Raw genomic sequence first — 26,648 nt, 5'->3', positions numbered from 1 at the left:
CATCCTTTTACGGAATTCCTCCCACTCAGCCTGAGAGCTATGTTTTGTGGGGCAGGTGACTCTTTCTGGGGAAACAGAAGACGAGGAAGGGGATCTTCGACATCTCTTACTCGAATGCTTGGATCTCGAAGAGTGGTGGGAACTGCTTCGAGACCTAGAACGAGAATGTTTCCTGTGTCGGCGAGGAGACGAATGTCTCGACTCTGCCGAGGAAACTTTCAAAGGAGTTTTAACTGTCTTACCTCTCTCCAGCTTCCCCTTACGCTCCTTCAAGGCTTTCGCAGTCATTTCCCACTCCGAACATTGGTGCTCCGATCCCAGGCACCACAAACAGATCCTCTGAGGATCTGTCTATGACATTTTCTTTCCACATTCTCGACATTTTTTGAAGCCGGACCGTGGAGTCGTCTGTTCGGATGAGGAAGCCATCGAGTAAGTGTTGGTATTCAAGGAATAATTAATATATCTGACTAAAGAACTGAGCAACGCGATTCCGAGGCCCACGAAGCACGGAAAAACAGAACTGAGCCACGGACGCTGCGCAAGTCTATTTATATGCATGATGACGTCAGTGCCGATACGGAGGCTGTCGAGGAACACCGGCTCGAGGGACGTCGACACGCAGCGCCCTCTACTGAAAAAATGTTTCCGAGGTCAGCAAGCTGGAGATGATCTATCAAGATAAGGAATACGTCGGAGGACAATCCCTTCGAAACAGCTCTTCTGGATCTAAAAATACAGATGGGCGCTATCAGAGACTCAGGAAAACTGTGCATACTACTGCTGTTGGATCTCTCCGCTGCATTTGACCTCGTAGACCACGACAAACTATTCACGTCACTCGCTAAGCATTTCAGCTTTTCGAATAATGCCACATTGTGGGTGAAATCTTTCCTAGCAGATCGTACTTCCAGAGTCGCCTTAGGCGAAGAAGCGGCTGATCCTATCCCAGTACCCATCAGAGTACCCCAAAGCTCAAGCCTCTCTCCCACACTCTACAATGCCTACACAAAGCTCCTCTGCTCGGCTTTAGACTATATGGGTGTCCTCTACAACAATTTTGCAGGTGACACCCAGATCCTCATACCCATCTCAGGCAACTACGATCAAGACACAGTGACTATTAATAAAATATATGCCATCATCCAAAATTGGATGGCATTGAATAGTCTGTCTTATTGATGAGAAGACAGAAGTCCTAATCGTGGGATCCCCTCCTAAAATAGCTGCCCTCCACCCAGACTATTCCTCCATCAATATCGACGGCACCCTGATCCCAGTACTGAAGCAAGTGAAAACATTAGGCGTATACCTAGATGCGAATCTCACCATGTGAAAACACATTACCACACTGTCCTCATCCACGGCTTATACATCTAAGCTTATCGCACTTCATTTCTGACCCCCGCCAATTGCCTAACCTTAGCAAGGGCGCTGGTATTATCTGAACTAGATTACTGCAATGTTCTATTGCTAGGAACCTCCACATCCAACCTCACCAAATTGCAACTCAGTATTAAGAGCAGCATTAGAGATAAAAAAAAGTCTGATCACATCTCTAAGATTAGGAAGGATGCCCACTGGCTACCCATCAAAGCTAGACTTATCTTTAAAACACTCTGTATCACTCATAAATGTCTTGCCAAAAAAGCTCCAATCTCTCTCAATAACGACATACAGAAAAAAGTATCCACCAGAACACCGAGTTCTAATGACAACCTTCTCTTAGTGTCTCCGCGCTACAAAACTACCAAAGCGGGGGGGGGCAGCACCTTCCTTGTGCTAGCCCCTAAACACTGCAACAGCCCCCCCCTCAACATTAAAAAAAAGAAACTTCCCTCATTGGCTTTAAGAAGAAGCTAAAAACCTGGTTATTTAACCAATATTAGCATTGCGCACTGCTTATCCATGTCAGCCCAAGATCACCAACTGAGCCTGTAAATAATGTCCATGTATTATATGATTTCTTGTTTTGTTAACGACTGCTCACTGTATAAATGTAATAGTACGACCAATGCCAAAGTTTTCTGTAACCACGCCATGATACCCCAGGGTCTGGGTGTGTAATAAATAAATAAAATAAATTAAATAATATGGTTCAACCTAGGCCAGCCCTAACCTGCTGCAATCTTCCTGTTCGGTTTAATTACATGACTGTTCTCCTCAACATCAACCTCTGTGATGTTACCTCCCAATGATATTGCCCATTTATTCTGCCACTTCCAGCTGCGTATATTACCAAATTCTTCCTCTCCCCTGCTGTTACCTCTCCTCCTTTACCCCTCATGGTACCACCTCTAGACTACAACCTTCATCTCCCAGTGTTACTACCTCCTGTGAGGGGTCAGAAATGAGAGACGGACACAAAGTTGTGTTTTCAACATCAGATATTTTTATTAAAAAGTGTTGGATAAAGGCCTTTTTGTACTATCTTGAACAGAGTTTCCCTACCTAGGAAACTAAAACTAATGATCAGTCTGTGTCTCATCGTCAAATGTATAAACTGTCTTTGTGTCCAAAGCACACTACACCCACAATCACACTAAGGCAAGAACTAAGGATACAAGGAAATGTATCAGCCCCATATTTTGCCACAAAGTGCGCACAAAAATAAATAAATACAACAGAAACAGTCTTTTCCAAGGAAGAGCTCTTGGATCCAGAGGGTGCTTCTTCCTTCCCCTGGATATTTTAAGGAAGATGGCAAAAAATGGTCTTTCAAAAATAGTTTAAGAATGGCACAAGTGCCTTTTAGACTTATTTGATGATGGAAAACTGGTCTCTTCCAAACAATTCCTTTTAAGAAATGTATTTATTTTAATTCTTGATAGAGCGCCAAATCGCCCACAGGCCTCAAGGTGCACACACAAACAGGACAAGACAGACAGTAGAAAATAAAAAGAGCAGCCAGAAACAGTAAGCTAAACCGTACTTAAGGAGCAGTGAAGATGTGGGTCTTCAGTTTCTTTTTAAAGTCAACCAAGGAGGTGGAGGATTTCAGATGCAAAGGAAGAGTATTCCACGGGGCTGGAGCGACGACATTGAAATTAGTTTTGCCAAATTTGGCCAGACGAAAACGAGGCTGGCACAGCCTGGCTTGTTCAGCTGACCTGAGCAGTCGCCCTGGGACGGATTGTTGAATACGTTCTGCAAGATAGCTGGCTGCAATGGCACTGCGACATTTAAACGTAAGCAAGAGAATCTTGGAAGAAACCCTGTGCTCAACAGGGAGCCAATTTAGTTTCTTCCGAGACTCCGTGACAGAGTGTCGCCTTGACAAGCTAAGCATGGCTCTAACAGCGCCGTTTTGGGCGACTTGAAGACCCGCGATGTTAGCGGAACATGTACCTGCCAGAAGACAGTTACAATAGTCAAGCCTTGAGTTGATGAGAGCGGAGGCCAGGAGAGACCTATTGTGAACAGATAAAGGGTGCAGGGAGCAGAGTTGCTTGTTAATCCAACCACATGTGGCGCAGGTTTTCGCCACATGGGTGCGCATAGAGAGTTCAATGTCGATTGTAACCCCAAGCGTCTTTACGATTTGAGCAGCAGGGATGGAAACATTGGCAATCAGGAATGATGAATATTCGGCCGAAAGATTCTTTAGCATGTGAGAGGAAGCAGCTATCAGGAACTCCAGTTTTATCTTCATTGAGAGCCATAGAGTTCTGACTCATCCAGGAGTGTTTGATAGAACAGATGTCAGAGATAGCTTTTGAGTCGGCAGAGTAGGAACCTGGTAGCTCAAGGATGGCCTGGGTGTCATCTGCAATGTTGGTATACAAGAAACCCAGGTCATCAAGCAACAGAAGTAGAGGAAGGATATAAATATTAAAGAGTGGGGGATAGTGAAGATCCCTGAGGAACATCTTGTGTCAGCAAAGAAGGAATGGATGAGAACTCTTGAATAACGACATAAGCGTTGCGGTGGCCTAAAAAAAGATCATAGCCAGTGTGTTGTGAGCTTAGTGCAGCCAAAAAGATATTGCAGCCTGGATACTAAGACCATGTGGCCAACTAAATCTAAAGCAGCGGAAAGATCTAACATCAGCAGTGCTGGATGGCCGCGGTCAATGATAAGACGCAAGATTAGATTTTAAATCGAGCATGGCAGTTTCTGTTCCATGGCGTAACCTGGTAACCTGATTGACGCAGTCCCAAGATGGAATTATCGTCAATTAATTTTTGTAACTGAAGATAGGCCACACGGTCCATAACCTTCAGTAAAAACAGGACATTGGTTATCGGCCGATAGTGCTTGGGCAGGAGCGGATCGAGATTGGCTTTCTTGAGCAAGGGGGTGATCCATGCTTCCTTGAGGTTGGTGGGTACTTGACCCTCAATAAAAGACTGATCAGTTTGGTCACACACAGACTGATGGTTTCAAGACATTGCATAACAAATGTTTCTGGTATACTTCTTTACCATATACTTTGACTTAAATAAATGAGTTTCCTTATACATCTTTTACTGGAGCTCCTGTTCTACCCCTTGCCAGGAATCCCCTTCTAGGTCTTTTAGATCCCCTGCTATACTCTCCTGCCAGGTATCATGCCTTCTAATGTTCACTGCCTGGTGTGTTCCTTTTCACCAAGACTTCTTCACTGCTCTTTAATTCAGCACAGTTTTACTGTGCTCCACTTCGCTGGCTTTGGGAACCACTTGCTCCAACTTTCCCCACACTGACATCTTCTGTATGGACGCTTGTTCACGATTTGCTTTTTATATTCTCATTTGAACTCATTGGCTTAGGGTAATGCTTGCTCCAACTTTCCCCACACTGACATCTTCTGTATGGACGCTTGTTATTTCACTTGCTCTGTATTCAAATATTCTTACGGGTTTACATGCCTGTCGGTACGCCCCAGTAACCCGAATGGCTCTAGATGGACTTACTAGTGTAAGTAAGCATCCTCTACCCATGGCACGGTGCTGCTGTGAAGCTCCCGCTTCAGAACAGGCTTTCGCATACACACTGTAGACTTCTTTCCTACTCTACGGACAGCTTTGTATTCACCCACCCGCACATCCACCACTTCCATGCACAACCGTGTTCCTGACAGTTCTGCATCTGCGGCCGGATCCTCGATGGCTCTCTGTGCCTTCGGTGTCCCTTCTGGCCTTGCGCCACACTGGTAAGTGAATCTTGCAAGAATTGAAGTAGAAGCGCCTGCTTTCTCCAGCACGGTCCTTCCCCGTACTGCCGTCTGCCTCAGCTACTTTCGTCTCCAACTCTGCTTCCTTCTGCTCTGAATCCCTTGATCTGGATGTGGATAATCGCGCGTGCCTCCCTAAAACTAGTCTGCGTGCTTGACTTGGTGTTTCTTCTGATCTGCATAAACTCCTTTCTCCTCTTCCTCGTCTCCGTACCTAAGGTTTTCTGGAAATCGCAGTCCACAATATTTCTATGATTTCCAATGTGATATTGTTCAGAATTTCTATTAAAAAAACCATTAGAGACAGTAGATGCTAAATGTGTTTTATGTGTGTATGAGGTATGAATGATGTTTTTTCTAGAGTGATTGTCGGGAAGGATTTTTTGGAGTTTACTATGGGAAGGGCATGTATAGTGGCATGCCATCAAGAATTTAGAAATGATGATGATGTCTTCTCTTGAAAGGGAAAAATACTTCATCTCTCCTAATGGGGGTCACCATATTTCCCCCACGTGCTCCTCCCACAAAATACCACCCCCAAGGTCAGAATCAGGTAGCGGCTGTAGTCCCCTGGCCACATGGGAGGAGATCTTTATCGGCGGTGATGACTGCATAGGACTCAAAACTTCTCTTATGGTTACCTCCCCTTCCTTAATGCTACCACCTCTTCCTTCCTTTTTGGTCTTACCACATTGAGATTCCGACTTTCCACATCTGATATAACTAGCTCCTTCTCCTTTTGGTCTGATCAGCTCCACATCAAAAGTCAAGCCTTCTGTTCCTGAACCCCACAGTGAATGACTGGGATCACAGATTTATATAGGCCTCTATTCCCTTGGATGGACTGGACGTGGTCATTGTGGCCAAGCTGGTTCACCTGAGCATAGTGTGGGCTGGAAAGGCCAGACCACACCTTCATTAGGTCTGGCAGACATCTCAGGGCTCACTCCTCTTCGTTACTGCCCAGTGTCTGAACTGGAGGTTTGCAAAGTGCCCGATAAATCTTTTAATTGATCTGTATGTGTTTAGGTGCTAGGCAACTTGCCGTTTTGAAAAATCAGTAAGTGAACGACGAGGAGGTAAATGACCCAGAAAATAATATTACTCTCATTTGAGTCTGCATCTAGAAAATCATGAAATAGCAAGACTGTCCACCGTCAGCATTGGGTTATTGCAATGTGCCACCTTTTGGTGTTATCTACTGCAGACTTTGGCAATAGGAGGAGGATAAATGCTACAGGTATTATGCAAGTGAAATTGACTGTTTTTGGAGCAATGCATTTGTTTTCCCCCCTCTAGGAATCTGGGTGTGCCTACACAGGGCTTCAGGCTATCCCTGTTGGGGAGGATAAGTGTTAGTGCAGAGGGGAAAGTGAGGGTTTATCGGACTGCCTGTAGGGATCATATTGCCAGGACACTCCCGCACTGACACCCGATGATTGTCCCCTGCCCTTTAAAAGGAGGGTGGCTACAGGTCCCCATGTCCATTGGCTTGGGAGGCTTACCCGAGTCAGTACTAAGTGAAACTTGGCTGAAAACTAAGATAGATTCAGAATGACTGGTGTGTGTGTGAGAGTGTGAGAGAGAGAGACTGCATGCGTGGACTTGGTGTGTGTTGTGCTGGGAAGGGGCTGGTGAGTGTAGAAAAGAGGGATAGTGGGGGTTAAACCCCCTCGTTTTACATAACCGGCAGGAGACGGTGGGTGTGGGGATGGGGGTCACATTGAGGGAGGTGGGTGGGAGTGAGAGCATGCCATATTGCTGCATTTTAAAAGCAGACACAAAACAGGCTAAAGTATTTTTTGGGTTTGGTCTTTAACATGCAGAAATATATAGACCCACCCGAGTGACCCACTGTGTGGTCCCAAACATAAGAGAGGACTTTGACACATACTTTTAGCTGTGGAGAAGGTGGAGTTATTCCGCTAATGCTTAAGCCAACATATAGTGGGCTAATATGGAGTTGTAGGTGGAATTCTAAAGTGGGATCCGTCAATTGGTGGAAGTATGTTTTATATATGTAACTGACAACTGGAGTTTTTAAACTTAATCGAGCAATTTGAACCAAAAAATATACACGTTGGAGGTAAAATTGGCGAATCAAATATACCCAAAAGGAAATGTGTATTATGTTATTTAATACTTTATTAAATATGTGAGTTTTATATCTGTTTGATTAGTGTTCCAGAATCCCCAACAAAGGCAGAGATATTCAATGGTCATTAATATGAAATATTGTATGTTTTTACATTTCATTAAAAGTGCATTGTATAGACTTACTGCACAGATTCGCCTCACATGTGTCACCCACTGGGCATTCACTGCATGGTTCTCCATCCTTATATGGTTGTGTGGTATAATTCCCGCTGCAATTCAGAGAAACAGTGCCAAATAAGAGATGAACTGTCTTTCAGTTAAGAAAAATGTACTTACTGCACTGACTACTCCTAGTACATATCCACCTTTCCACCATACACATGGGACGTCCCATGGAATGGGGACAGGACGGGAGAGTCAAGCCAAGCAGCAGTGAATTATTTCTATACAATTTCACTCACGTAATCTTGCACATATAGGCAAAGTCCCAATCGGCGATTGCTCATGTGCGTGCCACACCCAATTATCTGTCCTTTTATTAAGTCGTACTTGCTCACTTTTTAAGAATGGAAGGAGCTTATGGAGGAAAGGAGATTATAAAGTAAGAGTACAGAAGTCACTATGGTAAGTAATTTTCTCTCTGAGCCCCGCTCCCTTTTCTCCCTACTTATGGAAGTTTTATACGCATCTCTAAACACAGAGGTTAGAACTAATGACCGGTCACACTCAAGATGAAACTTAGACCTAGGTTTGTAGAGCCCGATCTGTATTCGAGGTCTGATTAAAAATGAAGACAAGTAGATAGATTTCATCTTAAACATTTCACTAACTTTCAGAGGAAATAATGGGTGTCTTATCAGAAATCCCTCATCTCTTTGAATGAGCAATCACATGTTTTCTAAAGGACAGTGCTTGCAATTTACATATCCTACAGGATGCAGTGATAGTCACAGGAAAGGCCATTTTCTTAGTCAACAGCCTCATTCAATCAAAGCCATTGAATCAAATGGATTTTAGATACAAATACCAGGACCATATTTAGGTCCCATGGGCAATGAGTTTTTATTGTAGTCTGATTTTGAATATGCTATCAAAATGTTTAATGACAGCCAGGTTTGTGAGAAGGACACATTTCAATCTAACAGGACCAAGAACTTTCTTAGGACGCAAATGATGGTCTTTGAGGTTCAAAATAACAAATTAGAGAATCCACAGCCATCAAGAGCTATATCCTCCAGAGTTCCAAATTGAGGGTAGCTTTGAGGTATTTCGATCCTGCATTTAGCATAGTGGAACCTGGTTAGCTTGAAACCAACAGCTACCAGGAGCTACTTTATTTTACATTTAGGGCTCCTAGGGCCAACTGGTGCCTTCCAAACATGTAAATGTGACATTAAGGAACAAGTTACTTACCTGTAACTGTTGTTCTCCAGCATGGGTCTGGCATGGATTCACATGCTCATGAATATTCCCCGTCGTCAGGCTGGGAATCTTCGGTAAAGAAAAAACCAGTATCAGTTTCGTTTCTGATCTGTCTTTCGTAGTAGTAACCAATCACTGATCTCTGCGTCATACTGCCCTCTACCTAAGCCCCGCCTCTGGCAGCCATCTTCAGATTTGGTAGCACGTGAAGTGGCAGTATGACCAAGTGAAGAGCCGCAGAGGGGTAGGCGGGAGGGTTCGCATGTGAACCCATGCCAGACCCATGCTGGAGAGCAACAGTTACAGGTAAGTAACTTGTTCCTTCTCCAGCATGGGGTCTGGCATGGATTCACATGCTCATGAATAAAGAATACATAGCAGTACACACATGCACAACCACGGGAGGTGGCAAAGGCTCAACATTAAGCATCACATCAAACTCAACATTAAGCAATTCTTACCTCCTCACCAGGCTCACCTTAGGCGAACAGGTTGCGCAGCACTGCTTGGCCGACCCTGGACTCCTCCCTGGAATCCCGATCGACGCAGTAGAATTTCGTGAAGGTGTGCGTCGACCTCCACGTAGCAGCCCTGCAGATGTCCAGCAAGGGCACACCAGATAGGAACGCCGTGGTAGCTGCGATCGCTCTGGTGGAATGGGCTCTCGGACGGCCAGGCAGCGGTCGGTTTGCCAACCGATGACAGTACATGATACAGCCGGAGAGCCGTCTGGAAATGGAAGCCTTCGAGAGAGCCAAAGTTCACAAAGAGTTGTGACGTCTTCCGAAAACCCTTCGTGCGGTCCACGTAGAACTTCAGCGCTCTAGCCAGATCCAGCGAGTGCAAAGTCCTTTCAGCCGGCGACGAAGGCGACGGGAAGAAAACAGGCAACACCAAGGGTTCGTTGAGGTGGAAGTCCGACGGCACCTTGGGCATGAAGGAGGGGTGCGTCCTGAGCACTACCCTCGTGTCATGAAAAGTCAAGTACAGGGCCTTGCAGGAAAGGGCCTGGATCTCTCCCACCCGTCGTGCGGAGGTGATGGCCACAAGAAACACTGTTTTCCATGACAAGAACTTCAACGGAGCCGAGTGCAGAGGCTCGACCGGAGGTCCCATGAGCTTGGTCAGCACCACGTTGAGCTCCCACGCCGGGGCCGGAGCCTTCACCGGCGGGAACGATCTGAACAGTCCCTTCATGAACACTTTCACCAGACGATGAGACCACAAAGACGTCCGCCCCGTGGTTCTGGTGTATCGGGAGATCGCAGCAAGATGAATCTTGATGGACGCGTGCGCCAGCCCAGCTTTGGCCAGCGTCAGTAGGTACGGCAGTACTTGGGGAGCCGTAATCCGCAGAGGGTTAATCTTCTGTGCGTGGCACCAGACAGAGAACCTCTTCCATTTGTGTCCGTAGCATTTAAGAGTTGAGGACACCCTGGCCTTTGCAAGAACCTCTCTGCAGTCGGCCGGTATGTCGTATCCTCCAAACTCTAACGCTGCAGGAGCCAGGCCTGCAAGTTCAGCGACTTCGGGTCGTGATGGAGGATGGCGCCTCCTTCCCTGGAGAGAAGATCCGCGTCCACTGGCAGCTTGATTGACGGGGACGCTGACAAGTCCAGAAGGTCCGGGAACCATATCTGCCTCGGCCACGCAGGTGCGACGAGGATCATCCTGCACCGTGACCTCTTGAGCTGGTTGATGAGCCGGATCAGCAATGGCAATGGAGGGAACGCGTATAGAAACAGGCCCTCCCAGGGGAACGAGAAAGCATCGCCCATGCTCCTAGGCTGGGGAAACCTGCTGGCGAACCTCCGGCACTTGGAGTTTGTCGCCGTCGCGAACAGATCGATCTGGGGTGTGCCCCACCGTCGGAAGAGGCGGTCCACTAGATCCTGTCGTAGTTCCCACTCGTGGCACGAGCGCAGCTCCCTGCTGAGTGAGTCGGCGATGGTGTTTATCCCTGCCAGATGAAACAGCACCAGAAACATCCTTTGGGCGACGGCCCAATAACACAGATCCTGCGCCTCCCTGGACAGGGCTGGGGACCTGGTTCCGCCCCGTTTCCTGATGTAGAACATGGTGGTGGTGTTGTCGGTGAAGATCCTCACCACCTTGCCCTTGAGGGACGGAAGGAAGGACCTGAGGGCCCAAAACACTGCACGGAGCACCAGGACGTTGATATGGAGGGACTTCTCCGTCGGGAGCCAAAGGCCTCTCGCGTGCAGATTTTCGGTGTGCGCTCCCAAACCTTCCAGGGAGGCATCCGTGGTCACTGTCCCCTGGTGGCCGGGGGTCTGGAAGTCCATGCCCGCCGTCAGATGTGCGCGGGTGCCCCACCACCGGATCGCTAGTCGGAAACTCTCGTCGAGTGTGATCCTCTCCTCGAAGTTGCCAGTCGTCTGGATCCAGCACGCGTCCAGGAACTCCTGCAACGGTCACATCCGGAGCCTGCACAGGGGGATGAGGTAAATGCAAGAAGACATCATTCCGAGGAGGGACTTGATGGACCTCACTCTGGCCGCGTCCGCAACCAGCATCCGCTGCACCTTGCCCAAAATGGCCCTCGTCCTTTCCTCCGACGGAGAGGCCAGAAGCGACACTGTGTCGAGCTTCGCTCCCAGAAACAGTGCGTCTTGCGCGGGCCCCAGTTGGGACTTGCCGTAGTTTATGGAGAATCCCAGGTCTGTGTGAAGTTGGACGGTCCTTGCCGTGTGCTCCACGGCGAGCTCCCTAGTCTTGGCACAGATGAGCCAGTCGTCCAGGTAGGGGTAGACGTGGATCCCCTCTCGGCGCAGCTGCGCCGCCACCGGCGCGAGGCACTTGGTGAACACCCTGGGTGCCGACCTTAGTCCGAAGGGAAGGGCTCTGAACTGATAGTGACGCCCTTGGACCACGAACCTGAGAAACTTTCGGTGTCCCTTTAGGATGGGAATATGGAAGTAGGCATCCTCCAAATCCAACGACGACAGGAAATCGCCCTCCTCCAGCTGACCCAGGACGTGTTGGAGGGTTACCATCCGGAACTTCTGTGCCTTGATGAATTTGTTCAGTCGTCGTAGGTCCAGGATGGGACGCCATCCTCCCGTCTTCTTCTTCACGAGGAAGTATCTTGAGTAAACTCCGGAGCCCCGAAGCCTCTTTGGGACGAGCTCGATGGCGCCCTTCCTGAGCATCGCCTTTACCTCCAAGAGAAGTTGAGGGACGTGATGTTCTTTCCTGGCCACAGGGGGGACGCGCGGGCACCTTTTTTGAAACTAGAGCGCGTGACCCTGGGCTAGGGCCTCCAGCACCCAACGGGCGGTGGAGATGGACTCCCACACGCTGACGAAGCTCGCCAGCCGGCCTCCCACCGGGGTGCTTCGGTGGGGGCCCGACCCCACGGCCGTTTCAGTCCTGCTTTGACGAGGCTTTGCCGCCTTGACCTCCTTGGCGACGACGGCGGGGTCCGCCTGACTTGCCTCGTCCCCTGTAAGCTTCCTGCGACGACGAACGGGCCGCTTGACGGTAGGTGGAAAATCCGCCGCCGGAACCTTTGGAGGCACCCTGTTTGCCTCCGCCGCTCCGAAAGGGCGGCCGCCGTTGCTGGAGAACCCCAAGAGCCCGGGCCGTCTCCGTGTCTGCCTTGATGGCTTGAAGGGAATTGTCCACTGTTTTCCCAAACAGGTTGTTTCCGTCGAATGGCATGTCCAAGACTCTGGTCTGCACGTCTTGACGGAAGTCAGTAGCCTTGAGCCATCCACGCCGCCTAAGGCACACCCCATTGACCAACTGGCGAAATCCAGTGTCAGCGATGTCCGTCGCAATCGTAATGGCGTGGTCCGACGCCACCTCTCCTTCCTGCAAGATCTCTAGGGCATCCGCCCTCTTGTCGTCCGGTAGGAAGTCCAGCAGGGGGGCCAGTTTGTACCACAGCTCCCTGTCGTAGCGGGCTACGATAGCCAAGGCGTTGGCCGCCTTAATCGTCGTCGCTGCAGACGAGATGACCCTGCGTCCCATCGTATCCAATTTCTTTCCCTCGCCGTCCGGCGGGGAAATCGACGTAGAGGCCGCACCCCCCCGATTTCTTCCTGGCCGCCGCGGAGACGACGGAGTCCGGGGTCGGCTGTGCCCGGAGGCACAAGGGGGCCGCGTCCGGGACCCGGTACTTCTTCTCGTACCGATCCCTTCTAGCCCGCGTCGTGGATGGGTTCTTGAGGAGGGCGAGGCCCTCATCCCAAATATCGTCCAGTAGAGGCACAGACAGGACAGTCTTTCTCTTGGCCTCGCGCCGTTGATAATGGAAACCTTCCTTCTTCTCTTCCGGGCAGAGCTGGAAGAGCTCGGATGCCCTGGCGATCATGGAGTGAAACAATCCAATCTCGTCGGGCGGGGAAGCCCGGGTGGGAGGTGACGACGGCAGATCCTCGTCGTAAACCTCGTCGTCCGTACCCATCGCGGCCGTGTCAGTCCCCGTATCATCCCCTCGAGTCGTGGACGGGGAGGAGGGCTGGATGGGGCGCGACGACTGAAAAGGAGGTGGAGGGTGAATCCTTCTTTTCTTGGGAGGAGGAACGCCAGAGGGCCCCGGTTCTGGGTCCCCCGACGGGAGTGGTTCCTCCGCTGGCAACGGTAGTCTCGTCCTTATCTCCGTGCATAAGGACTGTATAGCCAACAAAATGGCCGCCGAGTTGTCTTGCGGCGCTGGCAGAGGGGAATCCGACAGGCGATCAGGGGCCCCGTCGGTGCCCTCGGTGATGTGGTCGTCACCTGCGTCGGGATCCATCCCGACGGGCCGGTCTTCTTCCACGCCGAGGCCGTGGCTTAAGACCTCGATCAGCCCTTCCTCCGAGGTTGAAGCAGAGTCTACGACGACACCCTGCCCCCCCTTTTTCTTCTCAGCCGGAGATTTCACGGGGGTCCTATCGATGGGCATAAAAGAGGACTCCCTCCGAGGTGGCAGGGAGACTCTGAGCCCCGAGGTCGCCACCACTGGCGTAGCCTCCACAGTCTGAGCCAGGGCCGCCGCGACAGTCTCGATACAGGCCTTGGCCGGATGGATTAAGGCCTTCACCACCTTAGGTGCGCTCACCGCCTTATCCTTGAGGGGGGGGGACACTGCCTCGCTCCCCCTCCGATGGGGCCTTCGAGCTCGACGAGGGCCTCTCCAGGAGCTTCGCCGGGTGCTCGGCCTTCCTCTTACCCGACCCAGAGCGTTGGCTCGTGGTTGATGGTACCGGGGAGGGTGCGCCCTGCCTGGCGCCCGTAGAGCCCGACCGTTCGGCGTTCCCGGTGCCAGCGGACTCGCGGTGCTTGGCCTTGTGTTGGACCCCCGTCGCCGGGGCGTCCTCAAAGGTCTTAGAAGACCGCTCGGATTTCTTCCTCTTCTTCTCGCCGGACGGGCTCTTCCCTTCCAGCCAGTTGGCGAGACGTTGATGGCGGTCCTTCATGGTCCGCTCCGACATGTTGCCGCAATACGCACAGTCCTTCTCCACGTGCGTCTTGTCCTCATGTAAGCAGTAAAGACAAAAGGAGTGTTCGTCCTCCTTAAAGACGTTCTGCAGCTGGCATCCAGGGCAGACCCTGAACAGCTTTCCGGGCGTCGAGCTTCCCTTCTCCTGGGCCATGTCCGGGACGGGACTGAGAAAACTTCTGGAGTCCTCCAAAAGCGTAGCTCGACGAAATCTTCACCCTTGAGGGGCGCATATGAATCCGACACGGGTCCCCGTTGATCGGATGGAGAGTCGGTGGAGCTTGAGGCTCTTTTGACCGAAAAAAACGAAGTTTTTGAGAAAAACGTGAAAAAATAGCACTAATGCTCGAGAGCAATAGCACGAGGATCCCAACACATGAACGTGCGGTAAAAATCTGAAGATGGCTGCCAGAGGCGGGGCTTAGGTAGAGGGCAGTCATTGGCTGTGGTCAGTATGACGCAGAGACCAGTGATTGGTTATTACTACGAAAGACATATCAGAAACGAAACTGATACTGGTTTTTTCTTTACCGAGGATTCCCAGCCTGACGACGGGGAATATTCATGAGCATGTGAATCCATGCCAGACCCCATGCTGGAGAAATTAGCCCAAAGTGAAAGGCGTTACAAGAGGAGGGAGAGCGGGATTGGTACAGAAACTAGGAAGGAGGTTCACTAAGAATCCAAGCCTGGGTCCACCCGGCAGTCACAAGCTGCTATTCCCACCACTTCACTGATGTACCACAGCACCAGAGACATTGTGCAGATGTTTAAGGACCTACAGTATCATCCCAAAAAATACCACCATTTACAGAGGCCTACCATGAAACGGGGTAGTTGTCAGAACCTGGTGCTGGCTTATAGTTCAGAGAAACAGTGCAGAAGGCAATTTGCTACCTCTACTTTGAACCTGCATCAAGACAAGAGTAACAACCTCGCCAGCATGGTTAGGGGAAAATCTCCAGGGGCTCCAAAAGATCTTAAATAAGCGAAAATGGACCTCTGGACTAGGGGTTACTACCCGATGACTCCAATTCTTGCTTGTATCCCCAACATCTAATAAATATACCTATTCCATGAGAGCCACAGTATTATTAATCCCAGTGGCTATTGTGAAAAACCAGATGGTGCTTCACTGCCTAGACCCTAGGGATCCCTTACTCAGGTAGTCAGGGCACGGACATCGCCTTTGGATCCAGACCCTGGGGGTGCAAAAGTGAGGGAGGATCACCTGGGTGAGGGGTCCTCGGGGTGTAGGGGAAGGAATGCCCAATGGAGAGTCATGGTATCCCCCTATCCAAATAGCCCTGTTCAATCCTATAGGATATTCCAACTTCCCAGATAACACCACCTTTCCTACAAAAACACTAAGCCGAGGAAGAGTAGGTCTAAGGCTAAAAGGAGTACCAACCATGCAATACATTGGACATATCCCACTAGTAAGATCAGGCAGGTTTAGGCTCCTGATCTTCATTATATACACCCGGTACCAATTAGCTCTCCCCACATGGTTAAAAGGTGGAATACTGAGACACGCTCGGAGCAAGGTGATGCACGAGAAGCAGCAGTTCTTCCAGGGCGACAGTGAACCAGGTGGAGCAGAGCAACAGGCCGAGGGACTGAACCAAGGTACGGAGAAACCTTGGACACCCCAGCGAGAGCTTGTCATCTCCGAAAGGCCTTGAAGGTTGCGCAAGGAAGACCAGCCAGAGAGAAGGGATAAACATCGTGTTTCAAGGATACCTGCCACCCTCCTGGGGGAACAGCCGAGTTGGGGAGGTGCAGCAGCAGTTGTGGTATCAGCTTCGACTTGAGGATCAAAGCCGCACAGAACAAAATGAATCAACACAGCCGATGAGTTGATGAAAGCATTGAAAGTCTGGTCTGTGTTAATGAAACTTGATGGCAACAGTCTGACGAATTAATGTTGCGCGTGTGCCGATAAGACACAAGAGAAAGCAAAACATTGTAAAGAACTACATTAAAAATACAAAGTAACAGAGTAGCCCGGTGAAAGAATATTGCCCAATCGAAAGTCTCTGTGAAATGTCTGATGCCGTTGAAGCAGTGGGAAGAGAAAGGAACTGAGATGCAAGATTTGAACTGTTTTTAGGTTGGATCCCGGCAGAGGGAAACCTGGATGTGAGATATCGTTGAACTTAGAAATAAGTACTGTGCTTGAAACTACAGTCATCAACAGGTCTTGGTGTAGGAGAGAAAAAGTGATGTTTGACGGAAGGAGGTTAAAGTGGTCATGCTGGGGTAAGAGCAAAAGCCTTGCAGTTTAGAACGTCTTCAACAGAGGAAGGAAAATGAAAGAACGCTTGAACCCCAGGGAGGGAAGCCTATGAAGTTGTGAAGCGAACCCCGACAAATTGTGATTGAAAGGTTTGAGATTAGCAGAAGGAAACCTGTACTGAATTGCGGTAACAAGAAGAAAACAAACTTTTGTTGGACTGTATTACAAGTTAAAAGGTGACCTGGGCTGGAGTGAGAGAAAGCCAAGAGGTACAGTGGATAAACTATTTTTTTTTCGTGGAAGGCTAAGTGGGCCCTGGTCCATGAAACAAACTGCATCCTTGTATCCGAAGCCAGAGTGTGATGCTAAGTCCAAGTGTGCCACCTTATCCCGTGCTACAAAACGTGGGGAAGGGAGTTTACTCAGTCCTACTGACATTTCTTTTGAAAACGGATTTTCCTTTTTGCATTACACGGGAATAGTTTCTTACCTGTAACTCCATTTCTCCAGCATTGGTATCTTTCATGGATTCACATGCTTAGAATATTCCCCGTCGTCAGGCTGGGAATCCCCGGCACATTATATAGACCCTTTCCCGTAGGAAAACTTTTTCGACGCTTATGCGTCCTATCCGCCTCGTTTTGTATCGTGCGTGCCCGCGGCGTCAGGACGCCATGATATAAATACAGGACCCGCCCCCGCGCTCCCTCAGATTTCGGCCCCCAAAGTAGTGGGGGAACCGGTTTGCATGTCCAGGGGAGGCAGGAGGGCGCATGTGAATCCATGAAAGATACCAATGCTGGAGAAATGGAGTTACAGGTAAGAAACTATTCCCTTCTCCAGCATTGGATCTTTCATGGATTCACATGCTTAGAATAGATTACATAGCAGTACCATCCCTAAAAGAGGAGGCGTGCATGCAAGACCGCATACTTCTCACAATGCCCGTTCCCTATGGTCGTGTACACATCATTAATTATTAGCATAGAAAAGCGGACAATATTGAAACACAATTGCAACAGGATCTAACCCCTCAGCCGGGGCTTACCTTAGTGGAATAGGTGTCGAAGCACCGCCTGTCCCATCCGGGTATCTTCGGCATGTTGTTGCGACAGGCAGTAATGGCGGGTAAAAGTGTGTGTAGCCGCCCAGGTAGCTGCCATGCAGATGTCCCCCAGCGGGACTCCAGACCACAGCGCCGTCGACGATGCCGCCGCTCTAGTTGAATGAGCTCTTGGCCGTCGTAGAAGAGGCTTCCCTGCCTTGGAATGGCAGTACGAAATGGTAGATGACACCCATCTTGACAGTCCTTGCTTTGAAATGGCTTTGCCTTTAGCACCCAACCCATAGGCCACGAACAACTGCCTCGTTTCTCTGAAAGGTTGCGTGCGATGAAGATAGAACTTGAGAGCCCTTTTTACGTCCAGTGTGTGTAACGCACGCTCCGCTCCCGAGCATGGTTCTGGAAAAAACGTAGGTAAGACAATAGAGGAGTGTTTATGGAACACTGACGGAGCTTTCGGTATGAACTGTGGGTTAGTGGCTAGGACCACCTTGTTCTTGAAAAAACGTAAGTATGTTGGGTCTACCATTAGAGCTTGGATTTCTGAAATAAGTCTGGCTGAAGTGATGGCGACCAGGAAGGCCAACTTCCACGACAAAAACTTTAGAGACGATGATGACATTGGTTCAAAAGGAGGTTTCATAAGAGACGCTAACACCAGATTGAGGCTCCACGCCGGAGGAAATTTCTTCTCTGGAGGAAAACTCCGAAATAGGCCCTTAAGGAAGTGCTTAATCAGGCGGTCGCTGAATAATGGTGTGGAATGTCGTTGACGTGTAAACCTGGAAATGGCGGCCAGGTGTACTTTTATCGACGATACCGATAGGCCCTTTTGAGCTAAGAACAGCAAGTATGGAAGGAGATGTTCCGGCTTGATCGACTGCGGAACCAAACCTGGTTGATCCGAGCACCACTGACAGAACCTCCTCCATTTGTACGAGTATGAGGTGTTTGTGGAAGGTGCTCTTGCCGCTTGCAGAATACGCCAACATTCCTCCGGAATCGTTAGCTGACCAAATTCAGCTAAGTCAGGAGCCAGGCCGTCAATTTGAGGCTGTCCGGGTCGTGATGCCAAACAACCCCCTCCTGTCGAGACAGAAGGTTGGGGGTCCTCTGGAACCTCGTCGGTTCCGCCGCCGCTAGGTGCAGTAGGTCTGAAAACCACACCTGTCTGGCCCAGTACGGGGCCACCAGAATCACCCGACATGGGTACTTGAGGATCCATTGCAACGTCCTCCGGATAAGGGGAAATGGAGGGAATGCGTACAGGAATTTGTTCGTCCATGGAAAGGAGAACGCATCCCCCAGAGAGCCCTGCTGAGGCCATCTGCTTGCATACTGCAGGCATTTCCTGTTGTCCCTCGTCGCGAACAGATCGATGGAGGGATGTCCCCACTTCTTGAATACGTGTTGTATTTGCTGGTCGTTCAGCACCCATTCGTGAACATCGTTCAGTTCTCTGCTGAGGGCATCGGCCTCCACATTTTTCACGCCTGGCAGGTAGAACGCCAAGATTTGCATGTTGTGTTGCAGTGCCCAATGCCAGATTTTTTGTGCCTCCGTCGACAGGGACCTGGACCGTGTCCCTCCTTGCTTCCTCAAGTAAAACATTGTAGTTGTGTTGTCCGTCATGACACACACCACCGAGTTCCTCAACTGAGGAAGGAATGATTTTAGAGCCCATCGCACTGCTCTCAGTTCCAGCAGGTTGATATGCAGGGATGACTCTTGTAACGACCACCTGCCTTGTACCTGCAACGTATCCAGATGAGCTCCCCATCCGCTCAACGATGCATCCGTCACCACCGTCTTCTGGAACTCCGGTTCCACCAGAGGCATTCCTTTCGTTAGATGAGAAGACGCTTTCCACCAGCAGAGTGCTTGTACTAGTTGCTCGTCGACGACCAGTCTGTCGGACCAGCGACCTTGACTCTGCGCCCAACGGTCCGCTAGAAATTCCTGGCAAGGCCTCATAAACAGACGGCAGTTGTTTATCAACGGAATGCAGGATGACATAGTCCCTAGCAGGGACATGTATTTGCGCACCGATACCCTGGTACCGCATTGCCATTCCGACGCCTTGCTTTGTAATTTCTGTACTCTCTCGCTGGATGGTCTTACAAGGTTTGTTTGCGTATGAAACTCCGCTCCTAGAAAAACCAAAGTCCTCGAAGGCTCTAAGGAGGATTTGCTGAAGTTTATCGAGAAGCCCAGTTTCTGTAAGAGGGACAACGTGGCCCCCAGACTGTTGCGCGTTTTTTCCGTGGACGAACCTCTGATCAGCCAGTCGTCTAGATAGGGATAGACGTGGTGATCTTCCTTTCTTAAATGGGCCGCTATAGGGGCCAGACACTTGGTGAACGTCCTGGGGGAGGACTTGAGACCGAACGGGAGGACCTTGAACTGGAAATGCTTTCGTCCGACGACGAACCTTAAATATCTCCTGTGTCGTGGACGTATTGGGATGTGAAAATAGGCGTCTTGAAGGTCCAGCGACGACAGATAATCCTTGGGTTGCACCGACCTGATAACCTCCTGGAGCTTTAGCATTTTGAATTTTAAGCTCTTTAGCCATTTGTTGAGTACCCTCAGGTCGAGAATGGGCCTCCATTTTCCATTTGGCTTCTTGACAACGAAGAACCGGGAATAAACTCCGTTTCCTTCCTGTGTCACAGGAACCTTTTCTACCGCTCCATTTTTTAGCATAAGCTCCACCTCTTGTCGTAGGACCCGAAGGTGGGGCTGGGCCGAAAACACCGGCGGAAGACGTGGAGGCTTGTCTTTGAATTGAAGCGCATGACCCATGCGAATCGTGTCCAGAACCCATCGATCTGTGGTGATGCATTTCCATTGGTCGATATGATGAGAGACTCGGCCCCCCAGGACGTTCCGAAGGCCGTCATTGGTTGCCGGTTTGCTTGCCCTTCGTCGAAGAGGAACCCGAGCTACGTCTTCTGGAGGCTTGATAATCTCTACCTCTTCGTGCCGACTGGGATGCACGTCTGAAACCTTGTGAAGAGTACGAGGACCTGTTAAATCCACGGTCCCTAGAGGCTCCAAAGCGGGAGTTTCCAGAAGCACCCATGAATGGGCGAAAGGAGCGAAAATTTCTACCTGTCTGGAGGGCTCCCAGAGACCTAGCAGTATCCATGTCTTCCTTCATCCCCTTCAAGGCTTCATCTACCTTTTCTCCGAACAGATGTTCTCCTTCACATGGCATGTCAAGGACTTTGTATTGGACTTCGGGACGGAAAGTAGTACATTTGAGCCACGCTTGTCGACGAAGTACTACGCCATGATTGATCTGTTTGAAACCAGACTCTGCTAGGTCAACTGCAATATTAATTGCGTGGTTCGAAGCCTCTTCGCCATCTCGTACAAGTAACATGGCTGCTTTTCGGTGTTCTTCTGGCAGATGTTCTAGGATAGGGGCTAGTTTGTGCCACATTTCTCTATCGTATCTTGATACGATAGCCAAAGAATTGGCTGCCCTTATCGTCGTCGCGCCAACTGAGAGCACCTTTTTTCCAAAGGCGTCCTGCCTCCTGGCCTCGCTTTCTGGTGGGGTCGAACATTTTTGCTGTACTCTGGCCTTCCTAGCCGCTGCCGCCGACACCACGGAGTCTGACAAAGGTTGTGCCGTTAGACATTTTGGAGTTGACTCCGGAGCTTTAAACTTTTTCTCAATACGCCCCTTGATAGCCGGCTCCGAGAACGGATGGCGCATCGTCTTGAGGCCTTCTTGCCACACGTGGTCCAGAATTGGGATGGCAAAAACCGATTTCCTCCTTTGACCCATATGATCAAAAAGAAAACAGTCTTTCTTTTGTTCCTCAGGAATCAAGCCGAACTCGGAACACGCCTTTCCCATCATGGCGTGGAAGGCTCCCACATCATCCGGAGGAGACGGTTGTGTCTGGCTCCTCGTAGACTCTACCTCTACATCCGAATTCCATGTTGGGTCTCTCGACGGTGACAGGGAAATGTCTGACCCTGAGTCACCCTGGATAGAATCAGACTCCGATAGCTCGCCCTCCTCCTGCGCTCGAGGACGATCCTTCGCCACCTGGGAGGCCGATGGGCTTTTGGTCGTCGAGCGGGCTGTTTGAGCTTGTTCGTCGACGGAAGGTACAGGAAATAGCGACGATGAGGTCCCAGGTTGAGGGATCTGCGTATCCAGACGCTGTAGGAGCTTCTGCAGCGTATTAAGCACATCCAGAGACAAGACCGTCTGGGGGGTCAGCAACGTCGAGGATAGAAGCACCATACCCCCACTCGCCGTCGTCGTTGAAGTGGAAGGCCGTAAGCCCAAATCCGACGGCTGTAAAACCATGCCACATTCCCCTTCCGCCGACAGCGTCGACAAGGCCGTGTCCGGCTGCAGTAAGACTTCAGGGGGGACCGGGTCGTAGACCTCTGGTTGCCAAGCCATAGACTGAGTCGCCGTCGACGAAGGAATCCCCACCGCTGTAGCCTGAACAGTAATAGGCATCGTCAACGACACCGGTGTCGACGAGCAAGTAGCCAGCGCCGAGACTTTAGACTTGGAAGCCGATTTCGATGCCGATTTCCCGGCTGAAGAATCCCGACTCACGGAAGACCTATGACGGTCCCTTGAGGAGGATTTTGACGTCGCTTGCCTCACCGACTTAGATAATGAGGAGGAGGAGGACTTTTTGTGTGATGAGGAAGACCCAGCATGCTTCCCCGTATGCTTGTCATCAGGGAGGTTGTCGACCGGCCGTACCTTCTTCGAGGGAGGTTCCGACTTGCTCCTGGAGGCCGTTGAGCCAACTTCTGATGCCGGATAGGCACCCGCTCCATCGTTAAGCCAGTCGACCAACCTTCTTTTTCTGTCTTTAAGGGTTTTTTGGGAGAAACCCTGGCATATCTCACATGTATCCGCCGTGTGGTGCGGGTGGAGACAGTAGATACAATCCATGTGGGCATCACCTTCATAGACTTTTTTGAGTCCACATGTCGCACAAGGGCGAAATAACGCTTTTTCTGACATAATTCTCTAGAATATAACGTCGCCGAAGCGAAAGAAAAAACAACCTAATTTCTACTAGTAGTAACCACGAGGATCCCACTACTTTGAAAGACGGTTGAAATCTGAGGGAGCGCGGGGGCGGGTCCTGTATTTATATCATGGCGTCCTGACGCCGCGGGCACGCATGATACAAAACGAGGCGGATAGGACGCATAAGCGTCGAAAAAGTTTTCCTACGGGAAAGGATCTATATAATGTACCGGGGATTCCCAGCCTGACGACGGGGAATATTCTAAGCATGTGAATCCATGAAAGATCCAATGCTGGAGAAATTCCCTTTACAGATTTACTGTATTCGAAATAGGGCAGGCGAGATTCCAAGATGGCGGCCAGGTAAGAAGGACGTGTGTGAGCGTCTCTGCCCCACTGGGCAGCACATACAGCTGTAAATAAAGAAGAGTGGCCAATGGAAGAGTGGAGGTCTGTGCAATAGCTTAAAGCAGAGGGACACCGCGATTTGTCAGCCAAAAGAGCGTTCCATGGAGAAGCCGGTAGATGTGACGTGTAGAGGCTCGCCAAGTGAGGAACGGATCGAGAAGAAGAGATTCCGACTCGGAGTAGAGGTAGGCGCTGCAGTGTTAACCTCCCTCAGGCTGTCAGATGTGAGAAGTGGTGGGTTCCCGTGGCAGTAAGGAGGGGATTGCTGGGACATGCCGGCATCCGGGTCCGATCACGAGGAGTGGCAAATAGTAAAGAGCAGGTTAAATGGAAGCAGGAGAGGCCCCCCCCAAGAGATGCAGTAGTGAACATAAAAAGAGCCCAGAGAGGGTGCACCAGGAGCAGACTTGGTGAGCTTGTGGGGTTACAGGAGGGAGGGGAGTGAAACTGGAGTGTATCCATCCCCACTACAAAGGGCAGTTGGGGCGACTGCCTGGGGGGGCGATTCAGGTAGGAGTGGGGAAGAACCGTGGTCCGTGGCCGTGGGACAATCCAAAGACAAGAAAGTTAGAGAGAACAAGGAGGGCCCAGATGATAATTGGAGAAGACCCCCGCCCCCGGATTGGTAGGACAGAAGAGCGGCAGGTGATGCCTGTAATCGGGAGTGTGTGAAAGGCCTTGTACAGGAATGACTTCTGGGCATAGCTGTTGGTAAGATCTGAGAGAATCCAAAGAACAACTGAGAGGCAGGGGGGATTCGGTACATAGGGCGCTCCCAGTGCATGGAAAAGGGCAGATAGGTGAAGAAAAAAGGGGTCAGGATCATGGGGACAGCCCGACCATCAAAAAGAAACAAGCGCGCACGTTTTGGAGATCTAGTGTGGTGTTGGAGAGCCTCCTCCCTCCCCTTTTGTCCATATGGTAAAAAAACAAGGGGGAAGCGGGGTGCATCAGGAGGCTAGTATAAAACAGCTGTGGGGTTCTGAGACATCCCTGCAAGCCAGATAATCATGCAGAGCTGTTTCAAAGAATTTCAAGATCAGTTTATGACCTCCTTTCAGAACCAGTTTGAGACAATGAAAGAAGAAATGAAACAATTGGTACAGGAGCTAAATTTGGATGCTGCCAAATTAGAAGAGGGGACAGATGCATTGCAAAGGGCAGTCCAAAATATGAGGAAGTGTTAGGAAAAGTTTGAATGCAGTACCCTGTAAGTCTGTACTACACAGTTTTGGTAGCGTGTTGAGCAGCAAGGCTTATCTCAAGAGGGGAAATGTGAGCAGTAATGATGTTACACAGAGGTCTACAATCACAGGTGTTCAAATAAACTTACACTCAAGGTTTTTTGATAAATACTTATTAATTTATCTGTCAGTTATAAAACATTCATAAGGAGGCAATTATATAAAACACACAAATATAATTCAATACTATTTCACAATACTTTTCAAGAGAAGTAAAAGGCAAACGTTATTAGAACAGAAAAAGTTACAATTATTCGTAGACAGTGTAGATATGTCGAGTTCACCATAAGAGTCAATTCAATAGGCTAGGCCAAAGTCAATGGGCTAAAGTCTTGGATAGGATAATGAGGTTCTGGTAGTTCAAAGGAAGAGTCTCTGCACAAGTTCTCAGAAGTAGTTTGTAAAAAGAAGAATCATATTTTGGGTCACAAGCTGATTAGGCCTGCGAGTTGCAAAAGATTCAAGCACTTTCAGTGCGAGAGGCAAGTACTCTCAGTCAGAGTTCACAGTACCTTACAATTAAGAAAAAGATGCAGCTGATGGCTTCTGTTCCTGGCAGTTCCTGTGTCTCAGTCGTGGGGACAAGAGAGTGGACGTCGGGGGACTCCTGGACTGCACTGGGACTGGCCAAGATCGCAACTAACTTCAATTCCGGTGGCTGTAAGTAAGGCACACAAGCTGGTGTCCCTCTCCCTGGTTATACAGGCTCCTGCAGCACTCTAGAGGAAAATGCAAACAGCTCCGAGATAGGTATCCAGGTGGCATACTGTTGAGTTGATTGGTCCCACCAACTCAAAGGAAGAAGTGGTCCTGTCGAGGCAACTTGCCGATTCGGACCTGCAGCAGGGCTTCACCGGGCAAACCAACGGTCCAGGAGTTGCAGCAGCCATCCTCTTCAGGCTCGCCTTTGGTTCTTTCGTTCCAGTGGTTGACTCTGCCTTCACAGCCAAGAGACTCACAGTTTATTCAATTCTCTCCCATTCATTACAGCCTAGCTGTCACTCACCCAGCAGGGTGGCTGTACTTGCAGGACAGTCAGCCAGCCAATCACCACAGAGTGCATTTGGGTCTCCTAGGTGACTAAGCACAGGGAGTATCGGGCACCTCCCTCACTTCCGAAGCCTGCCAAAGGCGAATCAACAGAGACCAAACTAGGTTTGGTGCGCAGAGACTAATTCTAGAAGGACCTTTCCACAAAGAAAGGGCAAAAAAAGACGACCAGGACCTGTTTTTAAAGAGGGAGGTCAGACGCCATCTTGAAAAACATGGCTCCCGCGATTTAACATTACCGAAGCTACGAATAGTTTGAGGTCAGGAATGATCATGGTAGTTCGTTGTAAAACCACTGGCACCAGCCATTCTGGAGGAAAGGGTAACATTTGACTGTTACATGAGTATCTAGACACAGGGGATACTAATTAACCCTTCCAGCACTCTATTGTAAGATTAGGTGTGCTGGGTCTAGGAATTTAAAAGACTAGTAAAGTCAATTTCACTTTACTTACTCTGGGAAACAGTAGTTTATCCCGGAGAAGGTATTTAAACCTTGGGAAAGCCTAAAAGGCTTCCCTGTGCCACTGCACTGAGGGTGCTGTGTGACACAAATGAAAAGATTAAGCCTATGGAGTTGTTTAAACTCCATAACCAAAGAAAACACAGAGGGTAAACACATCAAAATACATGAGAGAGTGCGAAAAAGGCACAACACACTCTCTCCAGGTAAAATAAATCAAGTCCTCAAAATCCAGCAAAGTTGCTGGGGATCTCTAAGGTGAAAGGAATTAGAACATTTTTGAGAATTCTCCCTAACAGGAAGACACGCAGAAGAACAAGGACTTGGAAAATCGTTCACAGAGATCTAATATTATGACCAAGAACCTCTCTTGAGTCAATTGCTGATAATGATTTGAAGGGTAACATCCAGCAGTTCTTTGCAGACATTCTGATAAGTAGCCCAAAAGAACCGGTCCTGGTTGACCGCATACATACAGTGGGCTCACAGAGGGCAGTGGAACCGGGCTCGAGACCAAGGGATGTCCTGGTGGCAATAACATTCTATGGTCAGAAAGAAAACAGATTGAGGATGGCGCAGACCTCGGGACAGAAGAGAATTAAAGGAGAGGAAGTGCAGCTGTTTCAAGATCTAGCACAATCCACACTGCAAGAACAGAGATTGAAGGGCCCAGTGGTAAGATTTTTGGCACAGAAACAAGGCTGGTATAAGTGGACATTTCCATTTGGCATTCTATTTTCGAGATAAGGACGTCAACATAGGATTACAACCTCCGAAGAAGGGGAACAGATTTTAAATCTACAAGAAGACAGTGCAGAGACACGGGGGGACCTACAGAGAGGAGGAAGAAGGCGTGGGACGCCAGGAGAATGGAATAAACTGTACCGACAAAAGTCAAGGGGAAAAACAAGACATGAAGGAATGCAGCAAACCATGTACGATGGAAATCTCAGCAGGGTGGATGGTGGAAGAAAGCTGGAAGCACATGGACCCCAGGGGGGTAGGGGCTCATACCTCTGAGGGGTATGAGGTAT

General features: G+C 49.7%; 1 protein-coding gene across 3 annotated transcripts in view; it reads right to left on the bottom strand.

Moving 5' to 3' along the window:
- Positions 1–26,648, bottom strand: part of LOC138551732 (glioma pathogenesis-related protein 1-like) — a 446,524-nt gene that overhangs the window by 153,766 nt on the left and 266,110 nt on the right. For 2 of the 3 annotated variants that reach the window (XM_069642503.1, XM_069642501.1), the window contains one exon: positions 7,437–7,522. The exons of the other annotated variant lie outside the window; for it this stretch is intronic. In XM_069642503.1, the coding sequence (XP_069498604.1) occupies positions 7,437–7,522 (86 nt within the window). The remainder of the gene's footprint in view (positions 1–7,436; positions 7,523–26,648) is intronic. 3 annotated transcript variants of the gene reach the window in all.

The sequence above is a fragment of the Ambystoma mexicanum genome, chromosome 1q (genome assembly GCF_040938575.1).
Source record: "Ambystoma mexicanum isolate Mex_15411 chromosome 1q, UKY_AmexF1_1, whole genome shotgun sequence".
Lineage (NCBI taxonomy): Eukaryota > Metazoa > Chordata > Amphibia > Caudata > Ambystomatidae > Ambystoma > Ambystoma mexicanum.
The sequence above is the reverse complement of the archived record's forward strand: the minus strand, read 5'-3'. Positions and strand labels throughout refer to the sequence as shown.